This window comes from Gossypium hirsutum, chromosome D07 (assembly GCF_007990345.1).
Source record: "Gossypium hirsutum isolate 1008001.06 chromosome D07, Gossypium_hirsutum_v2.1, whole genome shotgun sequence".
NCBI classification, from domain to species: Eukaryota; Viridiplantae; Streptophyta; class Magnoliopsida; order Malvales; family Malvaceae; genus Gossypium; species Gossypium hirsutum.
This window is the reverse complement of record NC_053443.1, coordinates 50,052,652-50,068,100: the sequence shown is the minus strand read 5'-3', so window position 1 is coordinate 50,068,100 and position 15,449 is coordinate 50,052,652. Positions and strand designations below refer to the sequence as shown.

Genomic DNA, 15,449 nt, shown 5'->3' with positions numbered 1-15,449 from the left:
ATAATTTTTATTTTATTTTTTCAAAACCATTTTTTATCCCAATAATTTTTTTTATTATGTAGCAGATGTTAAATATTTTTAAACTATAAAAAATTTTAAAGGCAATTCAATTCAATTAATTAGTATTCAATCAATTTAACGTAAGATGTATAAATTAATTTTCTTACCATACTAAATTTATGACATATTTGAGTTTTTTTACTGCAATAATCCCAAAAAAAAAACCAAAATTGGTCAACGCACAAATTTGAAGCAAATAACCCATTTCAGTATTTATTTGTAGCAAATGTACGGTTTTGATAAATAATCTATTGGACATGTCATTTGAGTTTTTTTTTATTATATATTTTTGGGATAACAAAGCCAACAAACAAATACATAATATTTACAAATAAAAATTATACATCACATTTTTTGACTTAATAATCTTCTTTATACTAGTTAAGTAAATAAAAAAAACTCTCAAAAATTTCAACACAATGAGACCATTTATTAAGTTCATGAAAAACAAAAAAAAATAATGTTCAAAAACAAAAATAGGAACTACCAAAAAATACACTCAATGGGATCATATGTTATTTGCATCTACTATAAAACATAAAAACAAACAAATATTAAAAAAATAAAAACATTTCAAACACCCTTTCTTTCTTTCTTCCCCTATGTAAAATAAATCAAAATAAAATCAAAATCTCAATAAAAATCAACACAAAGAACCATTTCTAAAAAAAAAAAAAACATTCGTAACCTATAAATCAAAACCAAAAATAAAATTCGTAACCTTAATCCCCTTCTCCTTTCTTTTTTCCCGTTCTACAAACAAAATAAAAATTTGTTCCCCAACCCCACACAACACATACATATATATGCTGAAACAAATACCATTTTTTCCCCAAACCTCAACTCTTTATTTTTTTCCCTTTCCGAAGCCGTGACCAGTGACCGGTCTTATCGTCGTAGGCGGTTAGGACAGTGGTGTCGCCTATCTCTCCCCCTCCACCCCTCCTCACCATATAACATCTTTTATTATCGGGTTTTAATTAAAACTTGGATACTAGTACCACCTCTCTCACTCTCTCCATCCATAAAATATAATTTTTTAAACATATCATTTAGTAATAATTGTTCAATGATTAAATAATAAAAAATTGGTGCAGCCTATTTCTCTCCCTCCAACCCTGGCACTGTTGCAAACATACTATTTTGGTAAATAATGATATTGGCATACCATTTAGGTATTTATTTTTTATTTTTTTTATTATGTAGGTAAAAATGACCACAATTGAATTAGATTTAAAAAAATTATTTCTACAGTTAAAAATACATGCTTTTTTCTATAACAGTGTGAAATTTTTTAAATTATTTAAAAAAAGAGCATACTTTAAATTTATGTGAAAATCTTTTAAATTTATTCGTTTATGTTTTAGTTTAATAAAATATCACATAAGGTATTAACACATAATTTAATAAAAAATAGTGCCACATATTTAACAATATTACTTGTATGTAAAAAATTAAATTAAAATTAAAATTTCATGTTTACGTATTATATTACATATTAATTCAAAGTTTTTATTTAATTTTAAGATGCATTCATTAAATTTTTTTTTGTAAACTTAATTAGATAGAAGGTTTTAATGGAAAGGAAATTTATTAAAATATAAAAGAAAAAAATAATTTTCTCAAAGTTAATATATATATGATTAAATTAAAATTTTAATATTTACTATGTATTTGCATAAAATATTATTACAAATAAACATAAAATAATATAAAAAAATAAAATATAATTATAATTTATAACATTTAATATATATATATATATATATATAAACTTAAAGACCATGAGGCATTCGCTTAATGACAACCTTTAAACTATGTGCGAGTTCTCAATCCATACTTATTCTTATTTATATTTTACTTGTGGGGCCCTATATAGATCTATAATAGTATAGGTCTGACTATATATTGGTTAGCAATTTGATTGTGTTCTATAATGATCAACTCTAATTATAGTTGTCGATTAAGTTTTAGTTCGATTGACATGTGTATTTTTGTCAGTGGGTTCAAGTACGATGAAGCGAATTATCCTCCTATTTATGAGTTGAGAAGAGGTTATGGGTAGCTCTAGTCATTATATCAAAAAGAACAGATATAATCAAAACCTATAATAAGTATTCATGAAAACCTCTAATCATAAAATATTGATAATTATTGTTTTGTTGGATTCTTTTAATTCTTTCTCATATATAACATATATTTTAAATATTAAAAAAAAAGTCATTCTAATGAAAATTTTAAATTTGACCGGAATGTATTATATAATTTTTTTAAATATTATTTTTGGGAGTTCAACATTTTTATTGAGAAACCATGAAATTCTTCATCTGTGTAATCAAAATACATAAACCATTTAAAATAATTAATTATATTCTCTCTTTCTAATATTCAGCTCCCTTGTTTTTTATTATTCTATGAGTTGCTTAGAAATTTTCTTTTTTCAAACAAAAACTATTGATTGTATTTCATCAAAAAATTTGGTTGATCATATATAAAACTATTCACCAATAATCTCTACAAGAGCATTGCCTGTCCCTAAATCGATGAAACTGGTTATTATCTCTAACAATAATTTCTCTCCCAAAAATGCCTGATATGAACTTGAAGGCACTATGGCAATCTCCACAAATTCTAAGGTTCTTTGTGATTCTTATAGGTACTCCAGGAGGTATAACTATAAGACCAAAGGCAAGAGCAATCTTCTCACTATGGTACCCAACCTCTGTCATTTTCTCTTCTTCTTCTAAGTCGAAGAGTGCAAAATCGATGTCCGGAACATAGCCAGCTGCCTTCATGTCATTCCCGAGTTTAGCCAACATTTCTTGTATCTTAGAATTCATCTCATGTGAAGTATCCTTTGCTTGGAAGATGTGGACTTTGTTCTTTACTGTGATCCAACTGCAACCTCCACCCTTTTTTATCCCAACATCTTTCATCTCCTTCCTCACAAGATCAGCCTCCTCCCACCTCCCAGTAGACGCAAACAGATTAGATAGCAACACATGGTTGCCCGAATCTTTAGGATCGAGTTCGAATAGTTTATTAGCTGCTATCTTCCCCAATTCTGGTTTCCTATACACTCTACAGGCGTTCAAAAGAGCCCCCCAGATGGAAATCGTAGGATGGATTGGCATTTCCTTGATAAACTCATAAGCACGCTCAACCATCCCAGCTCTCCCTAACAAGTCCACAATGCAAGCATAATGCTCTGCCCCTGGTTGAATTCGAAACCTTTCCTTCATTGATTTGAAAATTTCCATTCCCATTTTTACTGCCCCTGCTCTGCTACAAGCTGATAATACACAAACCAAAGTCACATAATTGGGAACAACTTCACCCCAAGACAACATGTCTTGAAACAATGACAAAGCCATATCAGCAAGCCCTTGATGAGCATAGCTACCAATCATTGCATTCCAACTAACTAAATTCCTCTCAGGTATCTCATAAAATGCTTGCTCTGAGTCATCAATGCTTCCACATTTACCATACATATCGACTAATGCACTCCCAACGAAAACATTCCCTTCAACACAAGCCTTAACAGCAAGTGCATGAATTGACCTACCCAACTCAAGCCCCGCCATCCCCGCACAAGCACTGATAACACTCGAGACCATAAAATCAGTAGGTTCGATCCCTTCTTTCCTTGCCTCCAAAAACATTCCACAGGCATTCTCTTCTTCGTAGTTTTGCTCATAAGCAGATATCAATGAGCACCAAGAAACAGCATTTCTTTTCTCCATCCCATCAAAAACCATCACCGCGCCTTCCACCTCCTTACACTTGCCATAAAAATCAACAAGTCCATTGCAGACGGACAAATTCCGATCAAAACCGCTTCGGATCACATATCCATGTAACTGCCTCCCTAAATCCAAATACAAAGCATCTGAACACGCATTAAGGAAAACGCAGAAGGTAACCGGATCAGGTTCGCCGCCAATCCTTCTAAACTGAATAAAAACATCCACAGCTATATTCGGCTTCCCATCAAGCACCGCATTAGAAATATTTGCATTCCACATTGCAATACTTCTCTCAGGCATTTCTTCAAACAAATTGGTTGCTTCATCTCTAAGCCCCGTTTTCATATACATATCGAAACAACTACACCCAACAAAGGAATCGAAAATCTGGGCAGACTTTAAAGCCAGCGCGTGAAGTTGCTTTCCCACAACAGGTAGCCGAAGCGAGGCGGATGCCTTGAAAGCGCAAGGGAAGGTGAAATCGTTGGGAGAAATTCGTTCTCTACGCATGCGGGAAAAATGGAGGAGAGCGGAAGAGAAAAGGCCGTTCTGGACATGACCCGAAATGAGGGCCGTCCAAGTGACGACGGAACGTGAGTGAGGCGGGGTTTGCAAGAGGACGAGGTGGGCGGAGTTGGGGAGGTTGAGTTTGGAGTACATGTTGATGAGGTGGTTGGACAGGAAAGAAGGGAGAGGAATTTCAAGAGTTCTGAGAATGTGGGCGTGAGTGGCTCGGCCGAATAGGAGGGACCGAGTGGAGATGGCGGATTCGAGGAGGAACCCTAGCTCGTTGGCTGTGAGAAATGGCATTGGTTTTAGTGGTGGAGGGTATGATCATCGTTCGGAATTTATGGCGGCAAAGCTTTGAATACTGAACCGATGACTTTGAAATGTTATATTGTGTCCTTATAAATTAAATCTTTGTTTTATTTTAGGGTAAACAACGTTACTATTCACAATTTCTTTTTATTAAAACTTACAAAATACCAGTAAATATTATTTTTGTCACCTAATTATAAAAAGTTATATATTGGTGACCTAACTATTCAATTGTCTTTTTTTTGTTTTTAAAATTGGCATAATACCATCTTTAACCCTAAACATTGATAAATATGTTAATTTAGTATTGATTCTAAAAAGAATTAACCATTAACATTTACACATTGTGTAATTTGGTCCTTTTTTTGCAGTTTTACTTTTATTTATGACACTGAGGGTTAATTTTAAGAGAATGGAAACAGATAAAAGTTATTATCTTGGATCTTTTAGTGTTTTCACTTTTTGTATATTTTTAATCAAATTTAGTTGATAAATTTGTTCTTTTAACTTTTTAAGTGAAAGGGTCACAAAGAAAAGCAAAAATGCAATAGAGACCAAATTGTACAATGTGTAAATGTTGAGGGTTAGAATTTTTTTGAATCAAGACTAAATTGATACAATGTATAAATATTGAGAGTTGTCGTCGTTAGTCATTTGGTGATAAAAAAAAGACAAAGTTGAATAGTTAGATGATCATTTTGTAACTTTTCATAGTCGAGTGATTAAAAAAGAAATTTACTAATAGTTGGATGACTACTAGTATAATTTACCTTTTGTTTTATAACAAAAAGCAAATATGTTATAAAAAAACCCTTTTGATGACACAAAATAAATAGATTATATTTCATTCACTATCCTTGAGTGGGCTCTATGCACCATTAATACATCACAATTCATCTTATCTTTAATGAGTAAAATTAAAAAATTAAAAAAACTTCTTAATAAATATTTAAAAATTGTGGTGCAATGGTCGCTCATCTCATTCCTTAATCAATATTCTTGCCTGGTACCGATATTGATTTAAACTTCGATATTCAAGAAAATTAAGCAAAAACAAAAAGTATCAATACCTTAAAGAAAGTATTGATATCTTTCAAATTTTATCGATACCCTACCTGGTATTGATACTGTTTCAAGGTTCAATGTTTTGAAAATCAAAGAAAAATTGATCAAGTATCGATACCCTCCCTAGTGTTGGACAAATGGGTTTGGAAAATGCAGTAGAAAATAAAATTATGAAAAAATCAGAGTTTTAAAATTGTTTCCAAAACAAGATCTTGGTTGTGATATCTAAAATAATAAACACTTAATCAAAATTATACATTTTCGATTAGGCTCGCTTTGAATCAGAAAATTTTTCACAAAAATTACCAGTGGGGTAATTTTACAATTTCTCTAAACTTTTGGTTCAAGTTGTAAATCAGAAAAATATCTCTAGAAATTTTCTAGAATAATCTCTTTAGAGAATTTTTTTCTCTACAACTTTCTCTTGAATTCAAATTGACCCAAGGCTCTCTTTATATAAAGAGAGTGTAGAGAGTTCAACTATGATTAAACTTAATCACTTTAATATTAAATTAATATAATATTTATTCAAGATAAATATTAGATTAATTTTAATATTAAATCTTATTAAAATAATAGAATGTTTATCTACAAGATAAACATTAAATTAAATTTAATATTAAGATAATCGTTTTAATATTAAATTAATAAAATAATATTAAGATAAGTATTAAATTAAATTTAATATTAAACTATTAAAATAATATTATTTTTGGAATAATTAGACTGAAATTAAATTATCTAGTAGAATTCCAGTAGGAATGTAACTCTTCCACTGCTCAACTACCAATGACCAACCGCCGCCGGCCATCGGGACGCCACCGGCACCGCCGTGTCCGGTGATGCAGGTGTGACACCCTTACGGCACCCCGAGCCAAGTCGGTTGATGTCAGTTCGATCTAGGTTAGTGACGACCTGATCGGTCCGGTCTAGTCACCGGTTGGACTGCCGATTCGATTTCATATATTAGGCCCGGTTCGACCAGTTTTTGGGTCTTGGTCTCGATTTTGGGCTCCCAGATCCAATTTATGATCTCAGGTCCAATTTTCAAGTTCAATTACCCATTGGGCCAATTGTTTGACATGAAAATTAATTTCTAAAATATTACGTTAATTTTAATTAATTTGATTAATTTAATTTTACTTGATCAAAATTAATTTTTCCAAAACTCACTTAGATTTTCCAAAATAATTTTTAAGAAAATTCTTTAATCAAATTTTCTAATTGAATAATTATAACCACCTAATTTAATTCCACATCGAATAAATTGATTCAATTAAATTATTCCCAAAGTCATAGAATTTTCTTCTGATTCAAATGTAGTCCGATTGAGCTTTTGTTGAGCTAAAGGAGGGGCCAATCTGACATATACAATTATGCTCTAAAAATTGCAATTATGTTCAGAAACATCGTTCCAATAATTTGCAATTACTTAATCATGGAGTCAGTCCACAAGAAGTACCATGATTGAAAACTCATTGTATACTTTTTATGAAAGCAATTCATCCAACTGCTTTGTCAAATGACTTCGTCATGTGTGTGTTATCCGCATATGATATCCTTGATTCCTTTGAGTTAAATCCATTCACTCAATATAATCTTATTTTATCTCATTGTTACCATTGTGTCTTCTTAATGATTAATATGATCACTATCCACAAATGACTGTGATAAATTGCTTGTTCGAGAACAAGCAACCCGTGACCACGTTCTATATTTATCAGTCCACACAATGCCAATGAGATGAAATCATTAACTCTTTAATTGAACCATGAATTCCGCAATTGCTAGTAAAGCCATGGCATACACAAGTCATGTACTCAACATACCAACTATGGGCTCGATCATCTTTAGAGAATAAGCTTCTACTTATATCAAAGTACATGAGTTGCATACGCATGGTCAATAGCTAACTCAGGATTTAGGTAAATTACACCATGAACGTCACAAGTGAATTAATTTACAAACGGATTCAGAATTAGTTCATCATGGGTCCAGTCCAATGTATCATTCTACCAATGAATACATCTACGTCTCTACTCGTGGAGTCAACTGCTTTGATAACCAGGGCTAGCTATCTCTTCAATTGGAATTGTAAATGACATAATAATTCTTTTCAGCATTTGAATCAAATGCTCACTCTAATTTTTTTTACGGGATTACAAACTTATTTAGATTATCTACTAAAGTAAGTTATCTTTCTCATAGTGTAAACATTCTTTACAATGCCACTTATCTTTCAGTTTGAGCTTTAGACAATCAATGAGCTAATATTTGCTTGTCACAATTTCACTATGCATGCAAAATATAAAAGACGGAAAATACAAAAGACATAATAGTGAAATGTGAAACTAACTTTATTTATTTAATCATCGTTTAAATAAATAGAAAATAATTACATGTTTACTACAATATGGGCGCATTTCTCAGCAATCTCCCACTTGCCATAGTGAATTAAATGTGTCATGTTTTGCATTCTCTTATCCTCAACGTGTTTGTTAAAACTCCTTGTTACAAGAGTCTTAGCAAACGGATCTTGAAGGTTATCTTCAGAAGCTACTTTCATCACATCTACAATTCCTTCGGCTACTGCCTCTCATATCAAGTGATACTTCTGATCAATGTGTTTCGTCCTCTTATGCCTTCCCATTTTCTTGGTATTTGCTATTGCAACACTGTTGTCACAATACAGTGTTATAGTTTTTTCCATACCAGGAATAACTTCGAGTTTGGTTAAGAACTTTCGAAGCCATATTGCTTCTTTCGTTGCCTCAGAAGCAGCCACATACTCGGCCTCCATAATAGAGTCAGCAGTGCAAGTTTGTTTTACATTTCTCCATACAATGGCTCCACAGCTTAGAATGAATACATTTTTCAATGTCTATTTCTTCAAATCTTTACAAGTTTGGAAGTCTGAGTCTATGTATCCAATAGGAGTAAGGTCCTTCCTAGAATACACAATCATATAATCCCTGGTTCTTTTAAGATACATTAATATATGCTTTACAGCTTGTCAATGTCTAAGACTTTCGTCTTATATCAACTAACCATTCCTACTGCGAAACAAATATCTGGATGTGCGCAAAGCATCGCATACATAAGGCTTCCAAATGCCGAAGCATATGGAACCTTACTCATATGCTCTCTTTCTTCTGCTATCTTAGAATAGTCATCTAAAGAAAGATGCAAACCTGATGCAGTCAGTTGAACGCCTGGCTTTTCATCGGTCATTGCAAAATATTCCAGTACATTATCGATGTATGAAGCTTGAGATGGTGCTATCGTTTTATTCTTTCGATCCATAAGGATTCGAATTCCAAGAATATAACTAGCTTCACCCAAGTCCTCCATGCTAAACTGTTGAGCTAATCATAGTTTAACCGATGACAATTCTCCTATATTATTTTCGATTAGTAGAATATTATCAACATACAAAACAAGGAAAACCACCTTTTTGTCCTTTATACATTTATGAACACAAGGTTCATCAGTGTTTTACTTAAATTTAAAAAATCTTGATCATTTGATTAAATTTTTTATTCCATGAGCGGGACGTTTGCTTAAGTTCATAAATGGATCTTAGTAGTTTGCAAACTTTCTGCTCATTTCCTTTGACAACATAGCCAGTAGGTTGAGCTATGTAAATAGTCCATCAAGATAGTCATTCAAGAATGTTGTCTTGACATCGATTTGCCAAATCTCGTAATCGAAAGCAACGGTAATGGATAAAAGTATGCGAATAGACTTGACCATGGCTACTAAAGAAAAGGTCTTATCGTTATCGATGCATTTTTTCTGTGTGTAGCCTTTCCCTACAAGTCTAGCTTTATGTGTTTCCATTTTCCCCTCCGTATTTCTCTTATTCTTATAGATCCACTTACACCCTACGAGTTTAATCCTAATCAGCAAGTCTACAAGTTCTCACATCGTATTGGATATCATAAAATCCATCTCGATATGAATAGCCTATTTTTAAAGCTTGGAATCAACGTCCTGCATAGCCTTCTCGTAAGTGAGTGGATTATCATCATCATTATTGGCTTCCGTATTATAAATACTACCATCATAGATCAAGAAGTTCAGTTTCTTAAAAACTCTCCCATTACTACAGATTCCCTTATGTTGTTGACCATTTATAGGTCTTTTTACAACTTTCTCGAGAATTGAACTTAGTAATTATTCTACCATTTCCAAAAGTTCCTCGAGTACCACTTTACTTTGATGCTTAAAGTTATCTATATAGCTTTCCTCGAAGAAGGTAGCATAAGTAGAAACTTTAATCGTATTATCTTTCATATTGTAGAATAATCCTTCCTTTGTTTCTTTTAGACATCCTATAAACATGTGCAATTCTGTCCGCGCATCCAACTATTTTACATCATTATCCAGAATGTGTGTTGGACAACCCCATATTCTAAAGTGATTTAGATCGGGTTCTTTCCATGCCACATTTCATAAGGTGTCTTACAAGCACGCTTGGTTGGCACATCATTCAGAATATATCAAGCCGTTTGTATCGCATATCCCCAAAAGGAAGTAGGAAGTTGTGTATAGCTTAACATTAAACGAACCATGTCAAGCAAGGTTTTATTCCTTCTCTCAACTACGCCATTCTGCTGTGAAGTGCCCGGTGTAGTAAATTGGGATAAAATCTCATTCTCTATGAGGTATCTTAAGAACTCATCGGACAAATATTCCCCACCTTGGTCAGACCGAAAATTCTTTATGGATAAACCTAATTATTTTTCCACTTTCACACAAAACTCTTAAAATTTATCAAAATTTTTGATTTTACGGTGCATTAAATACACATATCCATATCGAGAATAGTCATCGATAAAATTCACTTAATAATCTTAAGTTTCTCAGGCACTAATGCTTATGGGTCCACATACATTAGTGTGCACAAGTTTTAAAGGTTGGTTGGCCCCTGTACCTTTCGTATTAAAAGATCTCTTAGTCAATTTACCTTTCAAGCAAGATTCAAATTGTGGAAGACTAACTTCTTTAAGCGTACTTAAGGGACCATTTTTTGCGAGTCTAGTGATTCTTTCTTGGTTAATATGACCAAGTCTTAAGTTCCATAGGTACCCCTCATTAGAGTGAGAAGTTTTAAGCTTTTTATTCACTATTTTAGTTTGAAACATCGAGTAGTTATTTGGTTTGATAAAGTAGAGATTATTTTCCACCCATCCATTACAGATCTGTAAATAGCAATCTCTTTATTGAATGTCAATGTAACAGCCTGAATTTAAGGCTAGTCGGAATAATGGTTTCGGGACCACAAATTCGAAGAGAAAAAAATTATTTTCATTATATTTTTATGGTTGAAGATTTCACAAAATGATTTTGTGAAAATTTCGTTCGAAAATTTTGACGTTTGGGCACTCAATTTAGTCAAAAGAACTAAATTGTAAAAAGTGAAAAAGTTGAGTTCTATATGTTAGAGGTGTCCAATTGTTATGAAATTTTAAATTGGAGGTCTTTATGTGGTAATTAGACCATTGGTTAAGTTGGTGGACAAAAATGGGTATGGTTAGGCATGTTTCCGAAGTTTTTCATTAAGGGCATTTTGGTTATTTAGTTATTAAAATGAATTAAAAAAAGTTAATTTTTGTCCTTCTTCAACCCCTAGGCCGAAAATTGCATGGAAAAACCATGACTAGGGTTTTTCAAGCTTCCAAGCTTGATTGTAAGTCTGTTCTATCCCTGTTTTTAATGATTTTTACGTTTTTTAAATCCTTGCAACAAGATTTACCTATTTTTACCATTGTTTTGAACTAGGGTTTGTGTTTAAAAATTTACTCATGAATGATATGCATGTATTTTGATATTTTACGGAAGAATATGAATGTTTGGAGTGTGATAAACGATTTGTACTAAGTAATTTTCGATGAAAATGCCTAAAAATATTAATTTGTAAAAGTTATAAAATATGTCACAAGTGTGTGAATAAGTGAGTATTGTGGACTGCTATAGTTATTAAAATGGTTTAGCTAGGCCTAAAATGCAAGGAAATTGAATAAAAATTATTTTATGAGCCTAGGGGAAAAATTGTAATTTTGTGAAAATTTAAGGGCAAAAACGTAATTTTTTCAAAGTATGATTTTTAGACTACAATGAATAGTGTGAAGGGTATATAAGTTAATTCTATTGTTATAAATCAAGAAAGGAGAGAAATTGAAATTGACCGATAAAAAGAAAAGTGAGAAAAAGTGAAAAATTCCCGAATAAACTTTTGGAATAAAAAGGGATACGAATGAAGTGACAGGAATGATCACATGTGTGGCACGGATTGTGTGTAGGCCACTATGTAAAAGTGAAAGTGATGGTCACGTGTGTAGTACTATGTGCAGGCTACTACGTGTACCGGAATAATAGGTCGCATGTGTAGTACTATGTGCAGGCTACTATGCATACCGGATAGTTTCGATCACGTGTGTAGTACTATGTGTAGGCTACTACGTGTATCGGATGGTAATGGTAACATGTGTAGTACTATGTGCAGGCTACTATGCATACCAGATAATTTCGATCACGTGTGTAGCACTATGTGCAGGCTACTACGTGTATCGGATGGTAATGGTCACCTGTGTAGTACTATGTGCAGACTACTATGTGAACCGAACATCATTGATTAGTAAGGTGGTTGCTATGTGCTGATTCCATCGGACATCATTGATTAATAAGGTGGTTTCTATGTGATGAATCCACCGAGTATCTGTTATTATTCCGAAGTGTTTATCGGGAAATTAACTAAGTAAAATAGAATAATGAATATAGGTGTGGAATTGAATTGAATATCGACTTAGAAATGAAAAAGTGAATTTTGAATTGAATTGTGATTGAAAGTGAAAAAGTGAAATTATGAAAGAGTACATTTAGCAATAAAACAATTTAGACAACAATAGTTGTGTGAATTTGAAAAATCACCAAAAATGGTGGAGATTGAATTAGAGGCTCAATAATATATGAAATTGAAGCTGAATGAGTCTATTTTCATATAAAAGAAACAAAGAAAGCAAAACAGTTATATATTTTGAGATATTTGAAGTTTAGTTAGATAGATTCAGAATGACTTTGGAATCCCCTATTCTGAATTTGGAAAATTGTAAAAATTTGTACAAAAATAATTATGGGATAAAGTTTATATTTTTAGAATCCTCAGTGAATATATTTTTAAGAGAAACAAACAGAAACAATATCTGAATTTTGTACAATGAGATAATTAATTTTTAGTGAAGAGAGGCTAGAACCGTTGAGCAGTGAAATAAGGGAAACTTTAAAGAATAAACTATACTATTTGGCTAAACCAAAAATTTTGAAAATTTTATGGTAAGAAGATATATGAATCTAGTTTTGGGTAAAATTTACAGATCTTAATTTGAAGTTCTGTAGTTCCAGGTAAAAATAATTTAGTGACTTTAACTCGAATAGACAGCTTTGAATATACATGTGAGTGAATAGTGAAATTGTAGTTAATGTTGTTTAAGTGTGTTATACACATTAAGGATGTGGAATGGAGAGGAGGAGGAAAATTGGAAGAACATATGAATGATTTGTGTATAATTGGCCATATGCTCGATTATAATTGATAAACGATTGAAAATAAATGATGTTTATAATCGTGCATTATTAGTTATAGTTAAAGTTCAAGTGAGAAAATAAAGTTTCATAGTATGTGTATGTGTTATACTTGGTATATGATTTGGTATGTAGCAATGTCAGAAATGGTTTATGAATTAACTCATGTTGATAAGTTTGATACATAAATAAATGTGGTGCTTATCCATGCTTATAATACTTATACTATATGTTTATTTGGCTAGTATGTTTGGTGTGTATGCTTAGGCTTTGGCCAAGTTGTGGCTGGATTACGCCACATTAAATTTATAAAATTATGCATTGAGATGGTAAATGTCTAGATGGAAATATGCTTGTGATCATAAAAGGGTGGTAAGGTTTAAAGTTTGTAATTTTTATTAAAATGGTTTATCATGTGGTTAGTCTTCAAAAAGACTTGCTTGCGACTATGGTTGAGTGTAATGTTTATATCTTGTGTGATATGCATAGGAAACGGGAGTGGAAAGGAAATGAAATACTAGGTTCATGCTTGAAGTGTAAAATGATGAAAAAAGGGGACGTTAAGTTAAACGATAAATATGTATTAGTATTGAACTTAATGAAATTGAATTGTACGTGAATTAAATGGAACTGCAAATGATATGATGTGAATTAAATGAATTATTATGGTATTGAAATGTATATTGGATTGAGAAATTGAATTGAATCGTGAACATGAGAATCGTGAGTTAAATGAAATGGAAATGAAGTATTGAATTGCATGAGTATGTATTGGGTCTCAGAAGCCCTATTTGTTACAAATATAGTATTTTGAAGTTATAACATGAAGATTTATAAAAGCATGTTAAAAATTTGAAGAGTTTAAATTTGAATGAAATTTTATAACTCGATTTAACATGTTTATAAGTGTATGTGTTCTGGTAATGCCTTGTACCCTATTTCGGCGTCGAATACGGGTAAGGGGTGTTACAATGTGACATCGCCAGATTTGGTCATAACGTTTAGAGTGGATTTGGAGTGTTGCAGTCAAGGTATAACTGTCATAAAATAAACATGCTAGAAAAATTAAATTCCTCTTAAATTAGGTACATAAAACACATTTTTTAAAACAATATTTGTAAAATTATCAAAATGTAAAATAACTTCTCCCACTGCTTCGGCTAAAACATAGCTCCCATCTTTGGTCCGCAACGTGAGGCTTCTGTCACGTAGACTTCTCGTTTCACTGAACCCCTGTAAAGAAACACACACATGGTCAGTGGCTTCAGAATCAATATCTCAATTGTCAATTGATTCTTCCACTAAGCAAGCTTCAACCATAAAGAGTTTCATACTTTTGCCCTTTTTGACTAGGGACTCCAAATACTTCTTGCAATTTGATTTGGATTGCCCTTTCCTGTTGTAGAAGAAACATTTGATCTTTTTAGGATCTTTTGACTTCTTAGCATTCTTCCTATCCATACGTCGGAACCGAAGACTTAATCAATTTCTTATTTCCCTTAGCTTTCTATTTCTCCTTAGAGGACGAGGGGCTCACAGCTAAGTTTGTCTCAGGTTTCTCCTGAACCAGCTTACCACCATTCAGCATCAACTCATAGGATTGTAATTCATTCATGAGCTGAGTCAAGGTAAGCATCTTCTTCCTCAAGTTGTAAGCGGCCCTGAAACCAACAAACTCATTGGTTAAGGATTTGAACACTATTTCAATTTGCGTGTTCATGCCTAGTTCAGCCTCATTATCCTGTACTTCTACAAAGGATCCCACCAGCTTAAGCATATGTCCTTTGACTGGAGTGTCGATTTTCTGTTGAGATTTCATCAAATTTGTAATAGTGGATTGTCGAGCCAATGTGACTTGGCTTTTGAGTAATTCCTCCAAATTTTTTATGATCTCTTTAACAGGAAAGAAATTCTCGTGTTGCTTTTGTGACACACTACTCATGTTTGCTAACATATAACATCGATCAACCGAGTCAGAATCTCTCCAACGATTTCTTGTTTTAGGCTGAGCTTTAGGAGGACACATTTCATCAAGAACAGATTTGTGTTTCTCACTATTGAAAACTATCAACAAGTTCCGTTTCCATTCTCAAAATTTATCCCCATTTAATTTATTTTTAGTAAGAATGCTAATAAGAGGAGTATGTGACATATTTGAACTGAAAAAAATAA

The 15,449-nt window shown here is 32.4% G+C and overlaps 2 protein-coding genes across 2 annotated transcripts; both read right to left on the bottom strand.

The window, feature by feature from the left end:
- Positions 1–2,521: 2,521 nt before the first annotated feature.
- On the bottom strand, positions 2,522–4,685 carry LOC107954871 (pentatricopeptide repeat-containing protein At4g14850). Its single transcript, XM_016890557.2, has one exon. The coding sequence runs from the start codon at positions 4,617–4,619 to the stop codon at positions 2,562–2,564; it is 2,058 nt and encodes a 685-aa protein (XP_016746046.2). The 5' UTR covers positions 4,620–4,685; the 3' UTR covers positions 2,522–2,561.
- Positions 4,686–14,784: 10,099 nt separating this feature from the next.
- LOC107956215 (uncharacterized) lies at positions 14,785–15,219 on the bottom strand. The gene has a single exon (XM_016891937.1). The coding sequence runs from the start codon at positions 15,217–15,219 to the stop codon at positions 14,785–14,787; it is 435 nt and encodes a 144-aa protein (XP_016747426.1).
- Positions 15,220–15,449: the final 230 nt, after the last annotated feature.